This window comes from Ursus americanus, chromosome 17, assembly GCF_024610735.1.
Source record: "Ursus americanus isolate L20-20 chromosome 17, mUrsAme1.1.p, whole genome shotgun sequence".
Classification (NCBI taxonomy): domain Eukaryota; kingdom Metazoa; phylum Chordata; class Mammalia; order Carnivora; family Ursidae; genus Ursus; species Ursus americanus.
This window is the reverse complement of record NC_142143.1, coordinates 19,106,020-19,127,168: the sequence shown is the minus strand read 5'-3', so window position 1 is coordinate 19,127,168 and position 21,149 is coordinate 19,106,020. Positions and strand designations below refer to the sequence as shown.

At 34.4% G+C, this 21,149-nt stretch overlaps 1 protein-coding gene across 5 annotated transcripts in view; it reads right to left on the bottom strand.

Moving 5' to 3' along the window:
• Nucleotides 1-19,842, bottom strand: part of WASHC3 (WASH complex subunit 3) — a 56,298-nt gene extending 36,456 nt beyond the window's left edge. For 3 of the 5 annotated variants that reach the window (XM_045780193.2, XM_045780192.2, XM_045780195.2), the window contains exons 1-5: nt 19,691-19,842; nt 18,949-19,047; nt 10,428-10,493; nt 8,611-8,718; nt 4,795-4,905 (exon numbers count right to left, since the gene is read on the bottom strand). In XM_045780193.2, coding sequence (XP_045636149.1) covers nt 4,795-4,905; nt 8,611-8,718; nt 10,428-10,493; nt 18,949-19,047; nt 19,691-19,741 — 435 coding nt within the window. In that variant the 5' untranslated portion in view covers nt 19,742-19,842. The remainder of the gene's footprint in view (nt 1-4,794; nt 4,906-8,610; nt 8,719-10,427; nt 10,494-18,948; nt 19,048-19,690) is intronic. The other 2 variants (XM_045780194.2, XM_087868813.1) reach the window with 2 other exon arrangements.
• Between the last annotated feature and the right edge of the window lie 1,307 nt (nt 19,843-21,149).

The window sequence follows — 21,149 nt, the reverse complement described above, 5'->3', positions numbered from 1 at the left end:
AATCTTATTTGTTCTCAGTCACACTCAAAGAACTAAACCACTTCAGCAGAATGAACAATTGAGTAGAAGACTAAGAAAATAGGAAGGCAATTTACTCTCCTGAAGTATAGAGATAAAAAGCTATCTAGATTCTTCCCACAGCATTTATAGAAACTGAATGAATCAATGATAAAGATTACAATGGGCCTCAAAAGACTCTTTTTACTGCTGTGAGGCCTTTTCTAAAGCAAGGCGGTATTGTCATCTGTTCTTCCAGTTAAAGTTATAGTTTTGTACAGATATTGATATAGGAAACACAACTAGCTATGTGCTGCCAAAGAACCATGTTAGATAATGCCATATAACACTAAAATGATTATACTCCTGGAAAAGTATTAAGTAGTTCAGAAGAACCAAAAGATTATGTTTAACAAGGCCCACATAGGCAAGATCAAGGGGCTTTAAACTGAAATCAAAGAATAAAAATAATCTTCAGTTAAAACTGTAAGACTATGAGTAATAATAATATGATAGGAGAAAAAAGAGAGTGGAAGAACTAGCAGTTAATTATTAAAAGCAGAAATATAAACAAATAGAAAACAAATCCAAGCCTAAAAAAAAAAGTCTGTGTTTATATAGAGCAAACCTGCAATTATCAAAATAAGTAAATCTCAGGGACTGTTAACATTTAATGGAAAGGAATTCCTGAATGGGAGCTGGCATTTGAAAGGAGTGTCTTATAATGTTTTACAACAGAAGGTGGAAGATATCTATCTATCTATCTATCTATCTATCTATCTATCTATCTATTATCTATCCATCCATCCATCCATCCATCCAACCATCCATCCATACACACACACACACACACACACACACACAACACATATATGTAGATTCTTGAACATGGGATAAAGGAAGCCCCCCCAACTCCCTAACCAAGTGAGGCTAAAAGAAGGCAATAGTTGTATTATCAAATGGAGTTTGGTCACCTGACCAGATGGGAGGATTTAGATCAGACTTTCATAAAGCAAGTTGCAAACAAGTACAAGGATAAGATACAGCCATCATGGGGACATTAGCTATCCACATGTACTGGCAGCTTAATTTTGCTCAAATCAGAGCATCTGATAAATTCCTGTCACCTTGCTGAAAATTTCATCCTCCAACAGATGAAGGATGTAATGAAGGGAACTGGTTTAACTATTTCATATATAAATTTAAACAGAAGCTAAAACTGAATGATGATGCAGAAGTGACAGGAACTCTGGTACTGACCATGCCAAGGAAAGACAATCCTGCACATTGTCAAACACGTAACTACATTTGTGGTTGGATATTTTGACAGTCACTTATGATATTCTTAGGAAACAGGAAAAATAGTGAACTTATATGTCGCTTAATGACCATAATCCAATGAATAACGACTGGCAGATTCATATCAACCTTGAGGAAGACCTCTAGTTGGTCTATTCTTGATCTGGTCCTATAAAACATTTAAAATCAGTGACTTGAAGAAATAGTAATATATCTGTATGTTTCCAGGTGACATAAAGCTGGGAAGGAGAGTTAATATGCAGGATAAAATAATACAAACAACAAGTATTAATTGAGCACCTTTTATGAGTAAGATGTCAAAGTGAATGCAACAACGAGTCAAGATACAATACTTTCCCTCATGGTTCCTTTTCAACAGGGGCAATAAAAATATGTATAAATGATCAAAGAACAAGCTATGACGTGATAAGTTCCATAAAAAAACTTAAGTGGTTGGACAGATCACTGAAGGGAGATATTACTTCTAGCTTGAAGTGTTGGGGGGTTCAGAAGGAAGTATTCATAGGAACATGTCAGATGAGTAGAATTTGGACATGTAGTAATCAAGAGAAATCTAGATTCAGAGGTGGAAAAGTATGGAACTAATATTGAGAAGGGTTTGTGGTTTTGTCTGAAGAATGAAATGCAGGATAGGGAGAAGGAAACAAAAGTTGGGTAAGAAGAATCTGGGATTCAGGTTGGCACAATAAACTGAAAACAATAAAATTAAATTAAATTTAGATGAACTTGCAGTTTTAGGATGGCAGTGGAAAGATGTTGCTCCCCTTTTTCTTCTTGAAAATTATCCCCAAACAATTAGGCAAAAAGAAATAAAACACAAACACTAATTTTAATGTCTAAGAAGCATATATGAACCATACACATGGAAATTAAAAGCAGATAAAAGAGTGATTGATGACTTAGCATAGCAAAGGAAGGCCAAGACCATGTGCCAGAAGAGGGGATACCACAAAGAAGTAGCACTTCCAGAACCTTGGAAATGTTTAGGAATTAGAAACACACGTACCAAGGGCAAAAGAGAGGCAAAGGACTGAAATCAGGAAAATTGGGCTAAAAACAGGAAAAGTCGGAGGCAGAAGAAATTGAGTCCCTACTCATACTCAGTGACACCAAGCAAAAGGTTTAGACTGAAGCTAAGCACCCAGCAATGCCATAGAATTAGATAGTTAAAAACAAAAACAAGAGCTATTATTTCTTGAATGTTTTAAAATAAAAAATATTTTAACGTTATATACAGTGTAAAATAGGTCTTAATCAAATAGCTCTTAATCAAAAGAGTTATTTTTCAGAATACGTATGCTCTAGCTCCAAGTCCCAACTTCATAGATTCTTATTTAGTATGGTGGGAATCAGTAACATGTTTTGACAATGTTTCTTAGTCTGAAAACCACTGAGCTGGTGTAAAAAAGAAATCTATCACCAAAACCTATCAAAAGGTAAAATGGCATAGAGGAAAGTGTAGGCATTTTTTATAGGTAAATACTATTTGCCAGGTATTGTTCTAGGCATTGTACAGTACACAAAAAATTCCCTACTCTCATAGAGTTGGTAAATAGCAATATAAAAGACACAAAGTATGTAAAATAGGTAGTATTTTATATCTTATTGGCCAGTTATATGAAGAAAAAACAGCAGGGAAGGGGTAAAAGGAATGGGGTCAGAGAGAAGGTAATATTTGAGTAAAAATCTGAAAAAAGTAGGGGAGCAAACCATCAAGATACCTGGTACAAAGTGTTTCAGGCAGAATAGCTGAGGTAAAGGGCCAAGAGAGGAGACTGTCTATGTATTTATGCAAGGAACATCAAACCAGCCTGGACAGCTGGAACAGAGTGAATGAAGATATGAGATCAAAAGGGTAATAGGGGAACTAAATTGTATAGGATCTCATAGGCTTGTGAAGGACTTTGGCTTTTATTCCTGGTGAGATGGTAAGCCATAGGATTAGAAAAATGAATATATAAAGAGTCATTTACACACACACACACACACACACACACACACACAATATATTTATGATTCTGAAAAACAATGGAATTTGTCTAAGTAATTAATAACAAAAATAAATAAGTCAAGTGATAAATAAATATAGATAAATAAATGGCTAAATAAATCTAGACATTTCCTAATATAGTACCTTAAAGTAAGTGTATATTAATAAATATTTGTGTAATAAATGGACAGTAAATTTATACCGAAAAGGAAAATAAGAGTTTTTGAACTTCGTAGGAAGTCAGAAGCACTGTATTAAGAATATAATAATTATCCTAAGATGTAGTCTTTTATCAAAGATTTCAAGGCATTTTTGTAGATATCATGAAGTAGATGTTCCTATTTCATATTTTATATATGTTAGGCAAGAAAAGACTAAATAAAAAGTCTTCCAGAGTCATCCTGAAACTTTTCCTCTTCTGTTTGAAAGAGTAAGACAGTTTTAACGGTCCATATTTTAAGCTTAGCAGAGCTTTACTGGGTTCTAGCTTTAAAAATTTATTTATCATAATTGATACTCAAACTAACCCTACTTTAATTCTTATAAAAGAACATTATATATTTTCATCTCAAAGTCTGGTTTATTTTTTTCTAAAGCCTATAACCCAGGGTTTTGGCTGTCAATAAAGAATTTTGAAAGTGACAAATTAATTTCTTCTGATAGCCAAGAAAAGTGAATGTACTTTCTTCTCCCCAATGTCACTTCTGTTGCTTCTAAATGAACCATTCTACTCTTTCTGTCAGATAGTATTTGTTTTTAAATTACTTGGGTGACCAAAATGTCATGGACAGCAAAACAAAACTGTTCTTCTTTAATATTAGTACTTCTTTTGCTTGAATTTTAGAAATACATTATTTTTTTAATTAGCCAAAAAATAATGAAGAGTTAGCTCCTTCAACCACTGCAACAGGACTTTCTACCAAAATGAAAAGAAATTAACTTCTGCTATTATCAGCAATTGTAGGTATTTTTGGTATCATACCATGTAATGATTTCTCAGGGAAAAAAATGAATTCTGAAGTCATATAATATTAAAAGCTCTACCTTAAATGGCCAAGAGACTTAAGCTCTTTTCTATGATCAAACCATTGAGAGATCAAATTTAGAATAAACATACATAAAACCCATTATTTGTACTAGCATACAGGAATTAAGCTAAAGCCATATGACTTAAGAAATAGTCCACTTTCATTCCTCTGATACATCCAAGATTTGCTGATAACTTTATGTAAAGCAAAAAAATTTACATAAATTTATATTAAACTATGTTAATTTGAAGTGTGAGATCAATTTTAACTAGAAAGATTTGACCTCTGTTTACTTTTTATCAGGGCATTAATTAAACATAGGAAAGAAGTAAGAGAGTAGAAAACTTTGTCACTCAGTTTAGCAGTTTTCTCAGATAGAAAAAAATGACAATGAAACCTCTAGGGTTAAGAATTTCAAATGAGGCTGCTAGACAGAGAAGACAGACCAAATTAGCTTACCACTTGAACCATTTTGAGATATCTGGCATATCTTGGATCCTTGGCTACAGTTAAGATATTTTCTGGTGTTACTTCACTTTCCTGTGGTCCAGAGTCTTGTAAACTGTTCTGCTGTAGAGAGTATTGCGTGTAAATCTTTAGACAATTCATAGAAGGGGTCCATTATGTTACTTAAAAAGGGATGTATCTTTTTATAATTCTAAAGCAATCAATATCAGAAAAAAATCATTTCTAAATTTAAATAACAATAATTATGGGATATATGTTTCCAAATATTTACAAATACTTAAATATGATTTCAGAGGAAGTTCCACTTAATATCAACTTATATTGTTCCTTAAAAATGCAAATATATTCATGGCATTAAAAAATATTAGAATTCTGCTTTAGTTGTCCCCAGAGTGTCAATATAAAACATGAATTATAGATGGACATATTATTTTAATAAAATTTTTAATAAGGCTAATAAAACTATTTGATTTGCCAATTGTTCAACTCTAGCAGACAGTAAATTAATTTTCTAGGTATCTACCATTTAGACAATTGAATTCCTCATTTATTAAATAATTTTACTCTAAGTGTATATGGCTAATCTTAGCCATATCTTAGAAAGCAATACATGGAGAATCTGTGGAAGAGAAGCCCATTTTTCAGACAAAATTATCTAGTTTTGTATCTTTCAGCTCATACTGATGGAACTATTGATGTTAATCTACTTACAATAAAGAATATTGGGGAATGGTCTTTTTAGATAAAAGTGCTTTTATCATATAGGCAATTCTCACTTTGCATGGTACTGTGTTAAATGAAAATTGTCCATATTGGAATCCTGTCCTAACTAAAATGCAAAGTTAGAACTGTCAACCTGAACATTTAGAGTAAGCTTACTTTTGGGATTCTTACTCCTTATCTATAAATTAGCATTACAAGGAAGTTCCTTAACAGAATGAAATCAATTGTATGTCTACATGTCTATGCTGAAATGTAGATAAATCAAGAAATACCTTTAAATATTCGTAGGTTTTAGAATATGAATGTGAAGTATATATTAAGGTTTTCCTCAGATAATTCAAATATAAATTAAACCTGTTGAAAACTCTGAAGCAAATAAAACATCCAAAAATCCCTTAGGTTTCTCCCGTTATATGACACTAAGTATACAAAAGTGAATATACATATACATTATTCATGTTTAAAATACATAAATACAAAAAGTCTAAAACATTCAATTAAATAAAAAATTCGAACAAGACCCAAGTATGCTATTTAAAAAAATTATGGACAATAAACTCATACAATAGCACAATGGAACAAATGAGAATTAATTACACATAGGACCAGCGAATTTCAAAACTCAGCCTTAACTTTGCCTAATAACCAAGATATCAACAAGGTTTAATTATGTCAGCTCTTATACCTTTGCTATTTGAATGACCCGTTAAATTCTCTATCATATCTCTCAACTGTCCTTCATTTTATTCTCAATCTCAATCTGCACAATTGGATGTTCTATTGTGAATAATGATAAAATCTGAACCATGAAATTAAAGTTGCAGAAAAATCAGTATGCAAACCTTGGGTCTTTGATTCATATAGAAATTGAAATGAATGAGTGATTAAAAAAGTACATGAATATCCTTTATCAGGTTAAGTGAGTTGACTGTAATGCCGGTGGAAATTCTGTGTTAAGCACTACTTAAGTCCATTTCAAAATACATTACATAAAAAAATAACAAAAACAATGGAGAAGAAATAAGTTGATTTGAATATTAAGAACACGCTGAACAGGTATTTTATTAAGCTACTCAACATGCAACTTGATCACAATTTTTCAAACCCAGGAAGCCAACAGATCTTCATAAATTCTCCAAATGAATTAATATATAGTTTTTAAATAACACTGCCAAAATACACCAGATTATTCTGAATTTTAGAAAATTTAGCTGTGATTACTTGTAATCAATTTTTTGAGACAAACAGGCAGGACCAATACAACTGCATAAGTTTTAAAATACATATTATAGATGGCATTTTTAATAACACCTGAAAAAATTAATATTCAAAATTAGACAGATACCACTTAAACATAAGAGGGCTAATAACCACTGAAGAATAACAACTAGGTAGAGTGAAAACATTTTCCTAGTATTTTTTATACATGCCTTATTTTAGAAAAACATGGTCCATATTTAATTGAAAAGACCTTGTGAAGTTAAATTCCTCTAAAACAACTGGATTTTTTTCTTGTATATTATATATATTCCAGTGGCCATCATAATACAATTTGCAATATTAATTAAATGGATGTTAAATTTTCTAATATCTAATTGTTAAGTAAATGGTCATCTATTTCATTCCCCTAAAACATATAACTAAATGTATGGCTCCTCCCATATCCTCATACCATGTGTGTTCAATATATTTAATGAATTCAACACAGGTGCTGGAGTGTGTAGTATAGCAGATAAGAGCAAGGACTCTTGGCACTGGATTGCCTGGGTTAAAATTGCAGCTCTTACACTTGTTCTTTTGACGTTCAGCAATTAACTTAACCTTTGTGTATATCATCCACACATCTGTGAAGTAGCAGTGATAATACAGTATTTACTTCATAGGGCTGTTGTGATAATTAAATGAGTTAATTTCTGAAAAGCATTCAGAAGCATGCCTGGGAGGTACACAGTAAGCACCCTCTGCATGTTAGTCCTTTTCGTCACAGCCAATGTAATCATAACCTAAAAAATATCCTGTGAAAAGTATCTCCAGGTACAAATGCAGAATCTCATATAGCTAAGAAGTCTATTTGTTCAGTATTACTAGACAGACCACTATTTTAGTGATTACTTTTTTTGAATTTTAATACCTCACTGAGATACACTAGAGACTGTCTATTCTGCAACAATGAGAATTTTTATTTCTTGACATAGAAAGTAATATAAAATTTAAATGTATCCAGGGCATAAATGAACATTAAGACATAAGTACAAAATGTAAAGCGTGGCTCTTACTAGGATGCTGATTTAAACAAATCAACTCCAAAACTACACTTTTTAGATACTTGATATTTCTAGATCAGTATTTCTCAAATTTTAAGAGGCTACGAGTCACCTAGGGATCTTATTATAATATAGATTCTGATTCAGTAGGTCTGGGATGGGACCTGAGATTCTGTGTTTCTGAGAAGGCCCCTCAGGTGATGCCCACGTTGCTGGTGTCCAGAGCAATCTTTGAGTAACAAGGGGTTAGATCACACTTGGGAATTACTGTTAATTATATTGTGTATGATAAAGGCATTGTGGTTATACAAGAAAATGCCAGAACTTTTCAGAGATGCTTAAGGAATTACACAGCTGTGAAATGATATGATGCTTGGGATTCACTTTAGCAAGTGACAAAAAAGATAAGTGAAGCAAATCTTTATTGGAGAATCCGGGTAATGGGCATTTAGTTATTCATTGTACTATTCTATTTTTGTGTGTGTTTGAAGGTTTTTGTAATAAAACATTTTAAAAGTATCTTCTTATAATAATGTAGGAAAAATGTCCATAGTGAACTTAAAGAACATTATTACGTTCAAGATTTCTCTTAGTCCTGTGTACAGTTTCTCTTTTACAGGCAAAGAAAATATTAACTTTAGGGAGTTCTTCGAAATAACAGTTAACTTTTTTTCAAACTTCCTTTTCTATCGCAAGGTTTTAAAATGTTACTATTCAAAGTTTTACATCTTTATTTAACTTCTTCCTTCAAAACTGCTGCTAGGTTTGTCTGGTTTAACCAAGAAAATCTGCTCATGTTTCCTGGAACTTAAATATTTACCTGTAATTTCTCTGAAGTGGTTTCAGAATGTGATTCTTTTGTGATACCAGTGACGCTTACAGGAGATACTTCAAATGTGACTTCATCTAGGCCTGGGATAGATGACAACTGAGAAAAGAAAATTAATGTTGGCATATGAAGATAATATCAGCTGTTTAACTGCTGTAACTTCCTAAGTGTGTGTTTTAGATAGCTATCTTGAGTTTTTAAGCCTATAGAAATAGTGTTTATAAAATATCATCTTTGGTGTCTGAAATTCTCCATGCCAGAAACTATTTAAAAGTGAAAGGCATTCACAAATAAAATATTTTTGAATAATTTCTCATAAATCTAACTTCACTCATAACCATTCTTTTCCCAGGAATTATTTTAAAAAACATAAGGAATCCTAGTGTAAGAAATAAAAACATGGAGTCAAATTGCCTAGGTTTAAGTCACAAGCTATGTGACCGTCTATAAATCTCCCTAGATATCAATTTTCTCCCCTGTAAAGTGGGGATAAGAAAATTTACCTCACAAAGTTGTTGTAAAAATTTTTATTAAACATATTTTGTAGGAAAAAAAAAAAGTCCCTTGCAGCACATTTTAAGTTTGAATTATCTGGGAACTGACAAAACTCTTTTCATCAAATTTTAATGTCTGACATAGCTCATTATTTTTTTCTTTCTTTAAACATTTACCACCAAATGTTACTAAAATGTGTTATTTTTCATAGACAAAAGATGGGCATGCTGTCAGTGGTTATGTATTTCAGGTTGGATTTGCCAGATCCAGGCAAACCCTCTTTTCTGATTTTATTCTGATATCAGTGATAGACATCTGTCAATGTTTGGATAACTTTAGGGATTAATTTTATGGCTATGGAAATAATTAAGGCTAACTTGTCCATACAGTATCTTAACTTGTGACTATGGACTCTAACTCAAGAATTCCCCAAATATTAAAATAAGGCACATACTCACACTGAAGAATCATGAAAAAAAAAATGGTAATAAGATTTGAAGCAGCAATATTCATTGAGAACTGCTGAATATTTCAAGTAGGTATGGCTGCTAGGAGAATATGTTCAACATGGTCAAGGCCAGGTATGCCAAATTTTCCAAGCTACAGAAATGTTCTGAGAGAAATATAGTGGCTGAAGTCCACAAACTAGACATTCTGATCCTTATGCTAAAGCTTTAGCCATTTTACTTCCCCATAAATCTTCAAAAAGTATTTTTTCAGATTAATTTTTTTGATAAAAGGACAAAGTCATAAAAATATACTAGGGTCTCCATTATCTTATAATCAGGGAAAACACAAAACTGCAAGCTTTCAAATCAAAACTCCTTTCTATTTTTGCTAGTTATATTGTGTAATTTCTGACATCAAAATTGGTATTCTTCATTAGCATTCAATATATTTGCAAAAGAAAACAGCTGATATTTTCTGCAAATTTTGCTCTGGAGGCATCTGAAGTTTTACACAATTTTTACTGTATTATCAAATGATTACTATTAAGATAACTGTGAATTTTCCATCAAATGAAGTGAACTACATAACACCCCGATTTGTTAACATCTTACTCACATGATTTTGACTAGAATAATGAAAGAAATTTCAATTCACGTGTACATTTAAACAAACTCAGTTAACAGTTCATAAGGAGTATCATTTTCTTTGCAATTATAATGAATTAAAAATAAAAAAAACACACTGTACCACCTCATGGATGCAGGAGCTAAACTGAATTCATTCTCAAATGCAATTAAAGTATGACTGAGAAAGTAGTATATGTGGAGCAAAGTTTATACTATAAATTATTCAGAAATACAAACCTTTGCATCTAAAATATTGAGAGTTGTTTCAATTTGCTGGATACGAAGAGAAAGGTCTGCCAGTTTCTGGAAAAGAAAGATTAGAACAAGAGAATAAAGTCTGACTGAAATGAACTGTTAACAGGATAACAAAGGGCAGATTTGAAAATAATAATAAAAAAAAACCCTATGGTTTAAATATTAGTCATTTTCTATTACATGATTCTCTTATTTATATGAGTAGGAATGGGAGTGCAAGGATTCTGTTATCTTCATTAGCACGTTTCATGGCTACTTTATAAAACTGTATTCACGGATAAGCAAAAATTATCTTATAAGCCTTATCAAAGTCATTATGAGAGCCATAATCAGTCTGGGGCCAGAATGTAAACTTCTTCCAGAACAGAGATTTTTGTTCACTGTTATATCCCGCCTGCCCAGAACAGTACCTGAAACTTAACAGGAGTCTAATAATTATTTGTTGATGAATGAAGGAATTCTTCATAGAAAACAAGAATAAATATTAGCTCAACATAGCCTGGAACAAGATCTGTCTTTTTAAGTTATTTAAATGAGTATATACAATTAGTATATACAATTAGTTTCAACTTTAAATTTTTTAGGTTTGAAAATTAAAAGAAGATGAAATTAGAAGATGAGCCAGTTCATGTTGGAAAGAAATAAAAGAAAGAGAGAAAAAAACCCAGAGTACTAAAAAGCAAAAGGAATCAACCTACCATCAAAATCCAAGATAAAACAGAACCAAAAGCTTACCATGCTCTAGTTATTCTGTACAATTAAATTACCCGTATGTGTGTGTACTATTTACAGCCACACAAATAAAAGTAACATCATAAAATATGATCCATAAGAGCATTTACTTAAAACTCCCTAATCCTAAACATTATTATACTCAGTGATACAGCCCAAGAGCAGTTGGCCCATTTACTAGTGGCAGATGTGCAGCATTCTGACGGCTTTCTGGGATATTATCAAGATCCTGACTAACTCCTAAGCAGAATTTTAACACCCCAAGAAATGGTCATTTTGCCCACAGTTGGAGTTAGAGCTTCTTCACAAACACTTTTTTTTTTTTAAGATTTTATTTATTTATTTGACAGAGAGACAGCCAGCGAGAGAGGGAACATGAGCAGGGGGAGTGGGAGAGGAAGAAGCAGGCTCCCAGCAGAGGAGCCTGATGCGGGGCTCGATCCCAGAACACCAGGATCGCGCCCTGAGCCGAAGGCAGACGCTTAATGACTGTACTACCCAGGTGCCCCTTCACAGACACTTTTAAGATGAGCACCCTGGTATATACAAAGCTGTAGTTTAGAAATAAAATATTAGAATCTAGTTTTTAAAAAAAGCACACATTTTATTTATTTATTTTAGAGAGAGGAGAGAGAGAGAGAGCACAAGTGGGAGGGGCAGGGAAGGAGGGAGAGAGAATCTCAGGCAGACTACGTACCCAGTGCAGAGCCCAACTTGGGGCCTGATCTCATGACCCTGAGACCACAACCTGAGCCAAAACCAAAAGTCAGAGGTTCAAGAAACTGTGCCACCCAGGCCCTGTAGAATCCAGTTTTAAATGACACTCAAAGTTAAGTTTAACTTTGATTTCTAGCATTTATTTGTTCACATAAGGTTTTATGTAAACATAAATACAGGTTTATAAAACATATGAATGAATTCCTCTTCAAATTATAAGTGTTTTCCTGGAAATCATGGAAATTAAATTTTTGCAAATTTCATCAGTCTTTTAATTCATTAGAGAAGCTTAGTAACTGCAGAAATCCTAGAACAAATTAACTTGTAAAGTGAGATACTTTCTAGCTTATCGAAAAATATTATATTGGTTTGATTAAAATAAACACAGAAAAAGATGAATTAAAAAATAATTTTTGTTTAGGTATATTTATATAAATGTACTTTTATTTATTTATTTAGACAGCATGCCCCCTTGAAGGGGGTAAAGTGGGAGTGGCAAAAGGAGAGGGAGAGAGAAACTTAAGCAGGCTCCACGCCCAGTAAGGAGCCTAACACATGACCCTAAGATCATGACCTAAGCCAAAATCAAGTCAGATGCTTAACTGACTGAGCCACCCAGGCACTCCTATATAAATGTACTTTGAAGCAATAATCATCATCATTGTTAACATCTGAGCATTTACCTTACTATGCTACACTGTGTATGCAACATATCATTTGAAATCTCACACCAAATGTATAAAGAAGGAACTTTAAAGAAGAGAAAACTGAGTTTTCATACAAGTAAAATAATCTGAACTCAAACACTCCAACTCCAGACACTATTTTTGAAAGAATTTTACACTGTTTGAAAGAATTATACATTGTTAAAACATGATGCCATAGACTCTGGGTGATGACAATGTGTCAATGTAAATTGTAACAAATGTACCACACTGGTGGGGATGTTGATAATGGGGGAGGTTGTGCTCTGTGAACTCAAGAATGCAAGGATTATATGGGAACTCAACCCCTTCTGCTCAGTTTTGCTGTGAACCTAAAACTTTTCCAAAAAAGATAAAGCTTATTAACTAAAAAAAAAAAAAAAAAAAAAAAAAAAAAAAAAGACAAAAACAAAAAACAAAAACAAAATCCCAAAACATAATTAAAAAAACACCAAGATGGAAAATTCCCAGGCATTGCATAGATAGAATGTTATTCAAAGTTAATAAGTAATCAATCCACTTCTCACAAAGACTAAGATGCTACTGTGCTAAAAAAAGGAATCAAATTATCCTGATCTAATTTCCCAAAATAGATGCTGTTTATCTGGAATTATTTAAAAAACTTTTCAGGGTTAGATCATACAACTAAATTGTCCTTAAATGGGTACTTAAATATTCACACAGGATAGGTTAAGGATTTTAATACAAGATTTGGTAAATAAGAAAATGATAAAAATATTTATTTGGAAAAGTACTTATTGATAAGGAAGACTTAAAGAGGCTTAAAAAAAGATTGTACTTTCTAGAGCAGTAATTCTCATTTTTTTTTTTTGGATACAGGTTTTTCTAGTATTATCACCCTTTTGCTTTGGGACTCATTTTATCCATTCTCATCTATGATTATCAAAACCTCACGAAAATGAAATGACCTGTTTTTTTAAATAAAACAAGGTTATATGAATGATTTATTCGTGCAGGACATTAACACTGATCTAAACATCAATATATTTTAATTTATAATAATTTATTTCAATATCTTTGACATCTAATAACAACTATATAGTGATGTATAAGGAAGTAACTAATTTAATAATAAAAAAAGATCTATGATTTCTACTGGAAGGGTCACTACTGTGATTTTTGTTGACTGAATTTATCTAAAGATTTTATTTATTTATTTATTTATTTATTTACTTACTTACTTACTTACTTACTTACTTACTTATTTATTGCATGTGAGCGGGAGTAGGGATAGAGGGAGAGAGAGAATCTCAAGCGGACTCCATGCTGAGCATGGGGCCGGACATGGGGCTTGACCCTGAGATCATGACCTGAGCAAAAACCAAGAGTCAGACACTTAACTGAGCCACCCACATTCCCTTTGTTGACTAAATTTTTAAAAATGTGAAATTGAAGTTAGAGGTAAATAAAAATAAAAATATAGGGTTTTTTTCCCTATCCAAGTTCAGGTACCCCAAGCTTAGAAACAGGATAAAAATGATTTTCTCAAAATCAGATCAACAAAAGCCTTTTCCTCCTGGCTAGAGAAGATTTTTGCTGTGGATAAATTGTATTATTTTATTTTCCATAAAGGTATTATCCATCTTCTCTAAGGCTGGATTTTGAGTCTAAAATATATAAACATGTTAAATATGTTACCTGGATTATATAATTTAATGCTTTAATATAGGACATATTACTATATCACAATTTCAAGGTCTTTAAAGTATGTAATCAGTATCTTTTACAATCCTACACATTTTATTTTACACATTTAAAAACTTTACTGGACTGCTAAAGGGTCCATGGCAAAATTAAAAACCTCTGCTTTTCTTCTTTTTTCTCTTTTAAGATTTAATTTTTATATTATTTGAGAGAGAGAGAGAGAGTGCATGTGTGGGGGGAGGGGAGAAGAAGAGAAACTCAGACTCTGCTGAGCAAGGAGCCTGATGTGGGGCTCGACCCCAGGATCCGGAGATCACAACCCAAGCTGAAGGCAGACACTTAACTGACTGAGCCAACCAGGCGTCCCAAGAACCTCTGCGTTTCAAAGATAATTCAGCATAATGAATATTTTTGAGTCTGTTCCCATGTAATTATTGCTATAACATACATAAATATATATATTTTTAGAGAGCCATTGTCACTTGACAAAAGTATACCTGGCTTCATTTTTGGGCTGTTGAAGTTCATTTCTAAGATTTTTATGCCTCCTGCATTTTCCTTCTATAACTCCAAACCACTCAGCCTTGGCTCTATTGTCATATTGGTCTGGATAATTCTTTGTTGTAAGGGGCTTCCTATGCACTGTAGGATATTTAGTAGAATCTCTGACCTCTACCCCACTAAAAACACCTCACCTCTAGATACCACCAAATCTCCCTTGGTTGAGAACCACTGCTTAAAGTGTAGATTACTATGGATATAAGTAACATGATCAATGATAGTAACTGTTCCTACCTCTGAAAGTTCTAACAGAAAGAGGAAATTGAAAGATAACAGTCTTTCCCATTCACAATTCTCTTATCTTTGTAAGGATTTAAAGCAAACCTGAAATATCTTGGTTTGGGATAATAAGGGAATTTGCAAGGTACCTGAAGTTTGCTAGATAAGCTGGAAATTTCTTGATTTATCACCCACCTATTTCTAAGGCAGTGCATTTTATTAAAGTGATAAAGAAGATGAAAGGAAGAAATATGGAGTTAATAGTTGAACATGGAAACAAAAATAAAATACTGTGGCTTTTCAGTTTGTAAAATATCCAGTTTGCATATCCAAGTCTCTAAAAGAGAAACAACATTTTAAAATAATGAATCCCTTGGTATATCACACTGGGTTGAATATGTCTTATAAGCCAGAAAGGGAACCAATCAATGGTTTTATTAAGCTTCAACTGACACTGAAGCCCAGCAGTTGTAAAAGTTGTAAAAGCAGTTGTAAAAGTTGTAGCAGTACATATAGTTTTAAGCAAGATTATTTGGGTGAAGGTTAAGTCCAATGGTGGGCTTAAAAACTGGATGCAGAAGATAAGCACTATAAATTTTTTTAGGTTTTATGATAATTCTCAGTGTTTTTTCCTATTCTTAACGAATTTAGAAAAAAGAAGCAGTTTGGAATATTTAAAAAATGATTAAAAACTCTGTATTCTAGGCATGTTACAAGTCTGAGTTAAAATAACACACGTGATTGCCCTGTTTATAGAATACCTTTGACTTTAAAATTCATTGTAAGGTTAAATTTTTGTTCAATTTTATCTGTAATATGCATAAAACTTGCATTGCACTCCTCACCCCATACTGCTTTAAATTTGCAGACCCAATGAACCACCATAAGATTTTTCTGATCAGGGCCAGAATAGAAACGCTTACTGGGAATTTGTGAAGGAAAGATTTTTGTAACTTGGGTCTGATTCAACTACTTTCCTTTCTCTGTCTTCCAACCTTTCTTCTTACCCTGGTTCCAATCATTAGAAGAGTTACAAAGTACCCTGGTATCCAGAAAGTTTTTAAAAAGTTAAGTTCTTCACTTTTCTTTTTATTAGAGAACTCTAAAACTAGTGATGAAGAAAGAGCCCTAATCATTTGTTTCAAATTTACTTCCAGGTTGAGTTTAGTTGTGACTGAAGTTGTTACAGTTTGGGTTTGGTTCAAACCAGATTATGTGAAAAACAAAAAACAAAACAAAACAAAATCCAGGTTTTCTTTTTCCCCAGTTCACTTCCAATTTAAAAAATAACATCTGAGTTTCCTTTTTTGCTGATGGAGACACAGTCATTTTGGTTCTTGTTTCAGGCTTTAACTACAGGTCTAATAGGTGCTATTTACAAACAACAACCCATTTTGAAAAATCACATTGATCTTAAAGAGAAAAAATGGCACTTGATGTTTGAATACATATATTTTGTCCTTGGAATTTATCATATCAAAAAAAGACATTACATCAAATGGATATGGCATACTAAAGAAGAGAATACAAATCTAAAAAATAAATTTTGAAATAGCTCATTGCACTCTGTCACTTGAAAATGATGTAAACATGCTTCTCACATCAGAAGGTGCAATATAACAGAAGAGTGAAACCTTTCTGGTTTTTCCAGTTATTAGATCAGAGTTGGAACCCCAAATCTGTTACTTTCTGTGTGAGTGTGGGCAAGTTATAATAGTGACCGCAGCTATAAATACTATGCACACAAATATATGTTGATTGAATAAGGACTAGTTTAAATCTCTATACATCTCAATTTCTGTATTTCTAAAAAATAGAAAATTGGAGCTATCTCAAAGGGCTGGGCTGTGATGATTGAATACATGTAGAGCACTTAGCACAATGCCTAGCACAGAATAAGTACACAATAAGTATTACTGTCATCACACTAAGCAAACAGTCTACAACTGACATAAATATCCAAACTGCTAAAATATGAACTGTAAATAATGAGTTAGAGTCAACCCTAGACTACTATCCATTAAGGAGGAAAAGGCAATAAATTACCTTTAAACTTCATGAGTTTTTGGTCAACAAACTTTTCTCTAGCAAGGAAGAGCTAGGGAATAGTGATACACTCAAAACAGTTGAGGGAAAGTCGAGAGATAAACAGAAGGGGGATAAAGAATGAATCATGTGGCTTTGATAATGCATAAGCAATCAATAAAGAAGAGAGGATTATTGTTATATTTGATCTAGTCTTCAGTAAATAGCACTAATTTCCCAGGCAGTGAAAATTATTAAGCACCACAAAGGTGAGGGGCTACCCCTGTCTCAGGGAAGCTTAACGCAGTTGCTTTCATAGGTGTGTTTGCTGGTTATTGTTTTATTTTTTTAACCTGGTGATGAGGAGTATGGAGATGGAGTATTTGCTCCTCTCTGCTAACAATCTTTGAATTGACTCTCTCCACCCTGCCTACGCTGGTATAAAAAGTGAAGGACTAAATCCAGTAATCCTTGGTTTACTGCTCTTTAGTTAGTCAATTCTATATTCCATTTAGAGAGGCAGTGGTATGAGATAAAACTCATGGAAGCAAGCACCTAGCCTCTGGGCCTGTTAGATGAAATGTATTGAACTGAGTCCCTTACTTTATCAATTATCATATTTCACTTTCTTTTTTTTTTTTTAAGATTTTATTTATTTATGTGACAGAGAGACAGCCAGCGAGAGAGGGAACACAGCAGGGGAGTGGGAGAGGAAGAAGCAGGCTCATAGCAGAAGAGCCTGATGTGGGGCTCGATCCCAGATCGCCGGGATCACGCCCTGAGCCGAAGGCAGACGCTTAACGCCTGCACTACCCAGGCGCCCCTCTTTTTTTTTTTTTTTTTTTTTAGTGAGAAGGCAGAAGAGATTTGGCCTAGAGTTTGCTAATTAGACAAAAATAACAGATGTTATACAAATGAAAATAGTTTTCCTGTCTCCACGCAATTTTTGTTAATAACAATACATCTAACAAAAACCACTTGCTAAAGCTATATCTTATAAATATAACCAAATGAAGTAAATACTGTTTTTACTGACTCACATGTGAATGATCTCATTTTATTCCTCCTTCTCCTTTCTTAAACCCAATTTCAACCCATGATTCCATTTCTTCCCCATTCTTTTTTTTGGCTTTTTAAGAAAAAAACAGGGGTCCCTGAATCTGGTACCTAATCCTTAACTAGTCATTTGCTAAAAGTATTTTTATTATTTTCATAATGATATTTGATACTGTTATGTTTTGAGGCTACTTCCCCAGCCACCTTTTGGATCAAGGAATGTTAAATAATTTTTTTAAAAGATCTTTCTTTCTTTTTTTTTTTTCTTTCCTTCTTTCAGAGACAGAAAGAGAGAGCAAGAGAGAATGAGCAGGGGGAGGGGCAGAGGGAGAAATGAACTCCCCACTGAGCAGGGAGCTCAATGTGGGGCTCAATCCCAGAACCCCAGGACCATGACCTGAGCCAAAGGCAGACACTTAACCGAGTCACCTAGGCACCCCAATAATTTTAATATAAATTGAAAACAATGTATACTTAAAAATGTTAAGTCTTTGGGGTAAAAATGTAAATCTTTGGGGTAAAAGAAATTTCAAAGTAAAGAAATGTTTTCGACTGAAATCTTGGAATTCCTTTTGTTCTCTTTAGTCACATAAGCCTTAGTGAATTATCTCACAAAGGCCTCTAAAAACTAATTCAGTAGAGATGGGATGCAAGATTGATGGTATAGAATCAAGAAGAATATAAGGTATATTAACATAATAATTGGATGACAAGAGGTGATGGTCCATGAATACATAGATTATAATTCTTGTTTTACTCATTTGCCACCTTTAAAAGTGCAAGATGATTTCTAGGCTACTCATTAAGCCTGTATCCAGACCTACCTCCTCACAAACTGTAGAAAAGCGGTTGAGGAACTGTACAGTGTGCACTACAAACTGGTTTAGAAATGCCACCGTTCTCTTCTGTTGAATAGCTGGCACCTGTGTTATGTAAAAACAAACGTGATTTGTACAGGACAAAGTACACCGCGCAAACCCTTTGACATCAATTTATATACATATATATACATATATATACACCCACACATACACATATATCTTTATCTATCTATATATCCCTTTGACATATAATACCAGGGCATTTTGCTACGTTATAGGAGTTACTCGAAGTACTAGTAATAGTCACTAACTTGTTTTCCTAAACTGTGGGGGTGGGGTGTCCGATGATGACAGAAGTTGCGAAGTTTGAGAAAGGTCTTTGGATTCGCAAGTGTGAACTTTAGCAGGTAAGGCAACACACAAACACACAAAAAACTTGGGGACTAAAGAAAAGAGGTGGGGTTAGATGTCGCAACCTGCCCCTGTCGCCATCGCGTAACCCTGTGCGTAGAGCGACTTCTAACGTGGGAAGCGAAGGCTGGAAAGGCACACCACCCCCTTAGACGCATCAGGAGGGACCCCTTTTTAAGGTGAACTGTGGGACTCTCCCCCACGAGAGCGGGACCAGAGAGGCCCGGGGCAAGGGACAGAGTTGGATATGGAGAGACGGGTGTCCCTGGGAAGCGAGCGTCCCTTCCCCATCCTCCTCCCAGGTCGCCTAATTTCAACTCGGTCTTTTACAAACCTTGGTCAGGTCTATGCCTGACCCCATGAGAGGAAGCCCGTCCTCATCCATCTCCTCAGCGGGCGGGGGACCCAGGGCTCACCCACAAACCCCTCCCAGACCGGGCCCGCCCAACCCGGTAATAATGTCCAAACACCTCCCCATGTCCCCGCCTCCGACGCCCTTTCCACCGGAAGGAAACGCCTCCGCTCTCCAATCACTCGGCTCCTCCCTTAGAACCCGCCTCTTTGCACGGCATTCTGGGATTGGTAGTTCAAGTCTGGATTGTGACGTCAGACGCAGAGGCTCGGGGTGGGCCAAGGCTGCGTTTTTAGCTGTAAAGTCTTTAAAAGGGGGGCAAAAAAAGGAAATACTGAATCTGGTTGAGGTTATCCCTGCTTACGCCTCTCTGTTATATAAACAGCTAAGTCATTCATTAATTAAAAATATATATACATTTTTAAAATCCTAACTACTGGATACTCTCCTAGGTCCTGTGGGGAATACGAAGATCGAACCTGTTGCACTGGAGAGGTTTATGTCGTGACAGAGGAGACAAAACTTGTTTCCTAAAGACTTTAAAATATGAAATAAAATGTCAAATGCTACAAGTGAGGCAAACGCTGATGGAAATGACCTCCACTTAGATCATCAAAAAGGTACAACAGACACACCGGACAGAACTTTGCATCAGGGATTTGAAGGTCTTGGCTCTGATTTTGACTGTGCAGTTTAACACCTATAGGACCTAGGACAGCTACCAAACCAAAATTTGAACCCCTTGTATGTACCAACCAAGATGCTCAGTACTGAAAAGATGGAGAACAAGTCTCTGCCTTCAGAAAGCTTATCGTTTAGGGCAGATATATAGAGTCTAGAAGTGCCGCGACTGCTAACGATACTGAGAAAGTTGTGCAACTGTACACACATGGGTGTGTATATCCACATACATGCAAATATACCACAGAAAAAAGGTGCTCCTACATCTTCTGAGAAAACAACCAGTGAATGTAGGTTTTTAGCAGGTACTTGAGTTATACAGACAGACAATTTGGGGTGGACTTTCCTACAAAGGCACAGAAGCATGGGGTGTATGGTATGTAGGGGAAATAGAAAGCTGCTTGATTCTGTTGAAGCAAAAAAAAAAAACCCCAGAAATGGAGAATGGTAGGAAGGGAGTCAGAAGTAGACAGAACAGCTCATTAAGGTCCTTTTATGCCAGATTTGATACTATAGTCCATGGTTCTCTAAAGTGTGATCCATGAACCACCTGTATCAATTATTTGGGAGTGGGCAGCACTACTTAAAATGCGCATTCCAGGGATTAACCTTAAACAAGGACGTCTAGGGGTGAGCCTAGAAATCTGCGTTTTACACCCCTCCCCCCATTATTCTAAACTGAAAGGTTAGAGAGTTTGTTCTGTAGGTGATGGGAGCCATTAAAAATTCTGAACAGGAGAGTGGCATGATTCACTCTTTC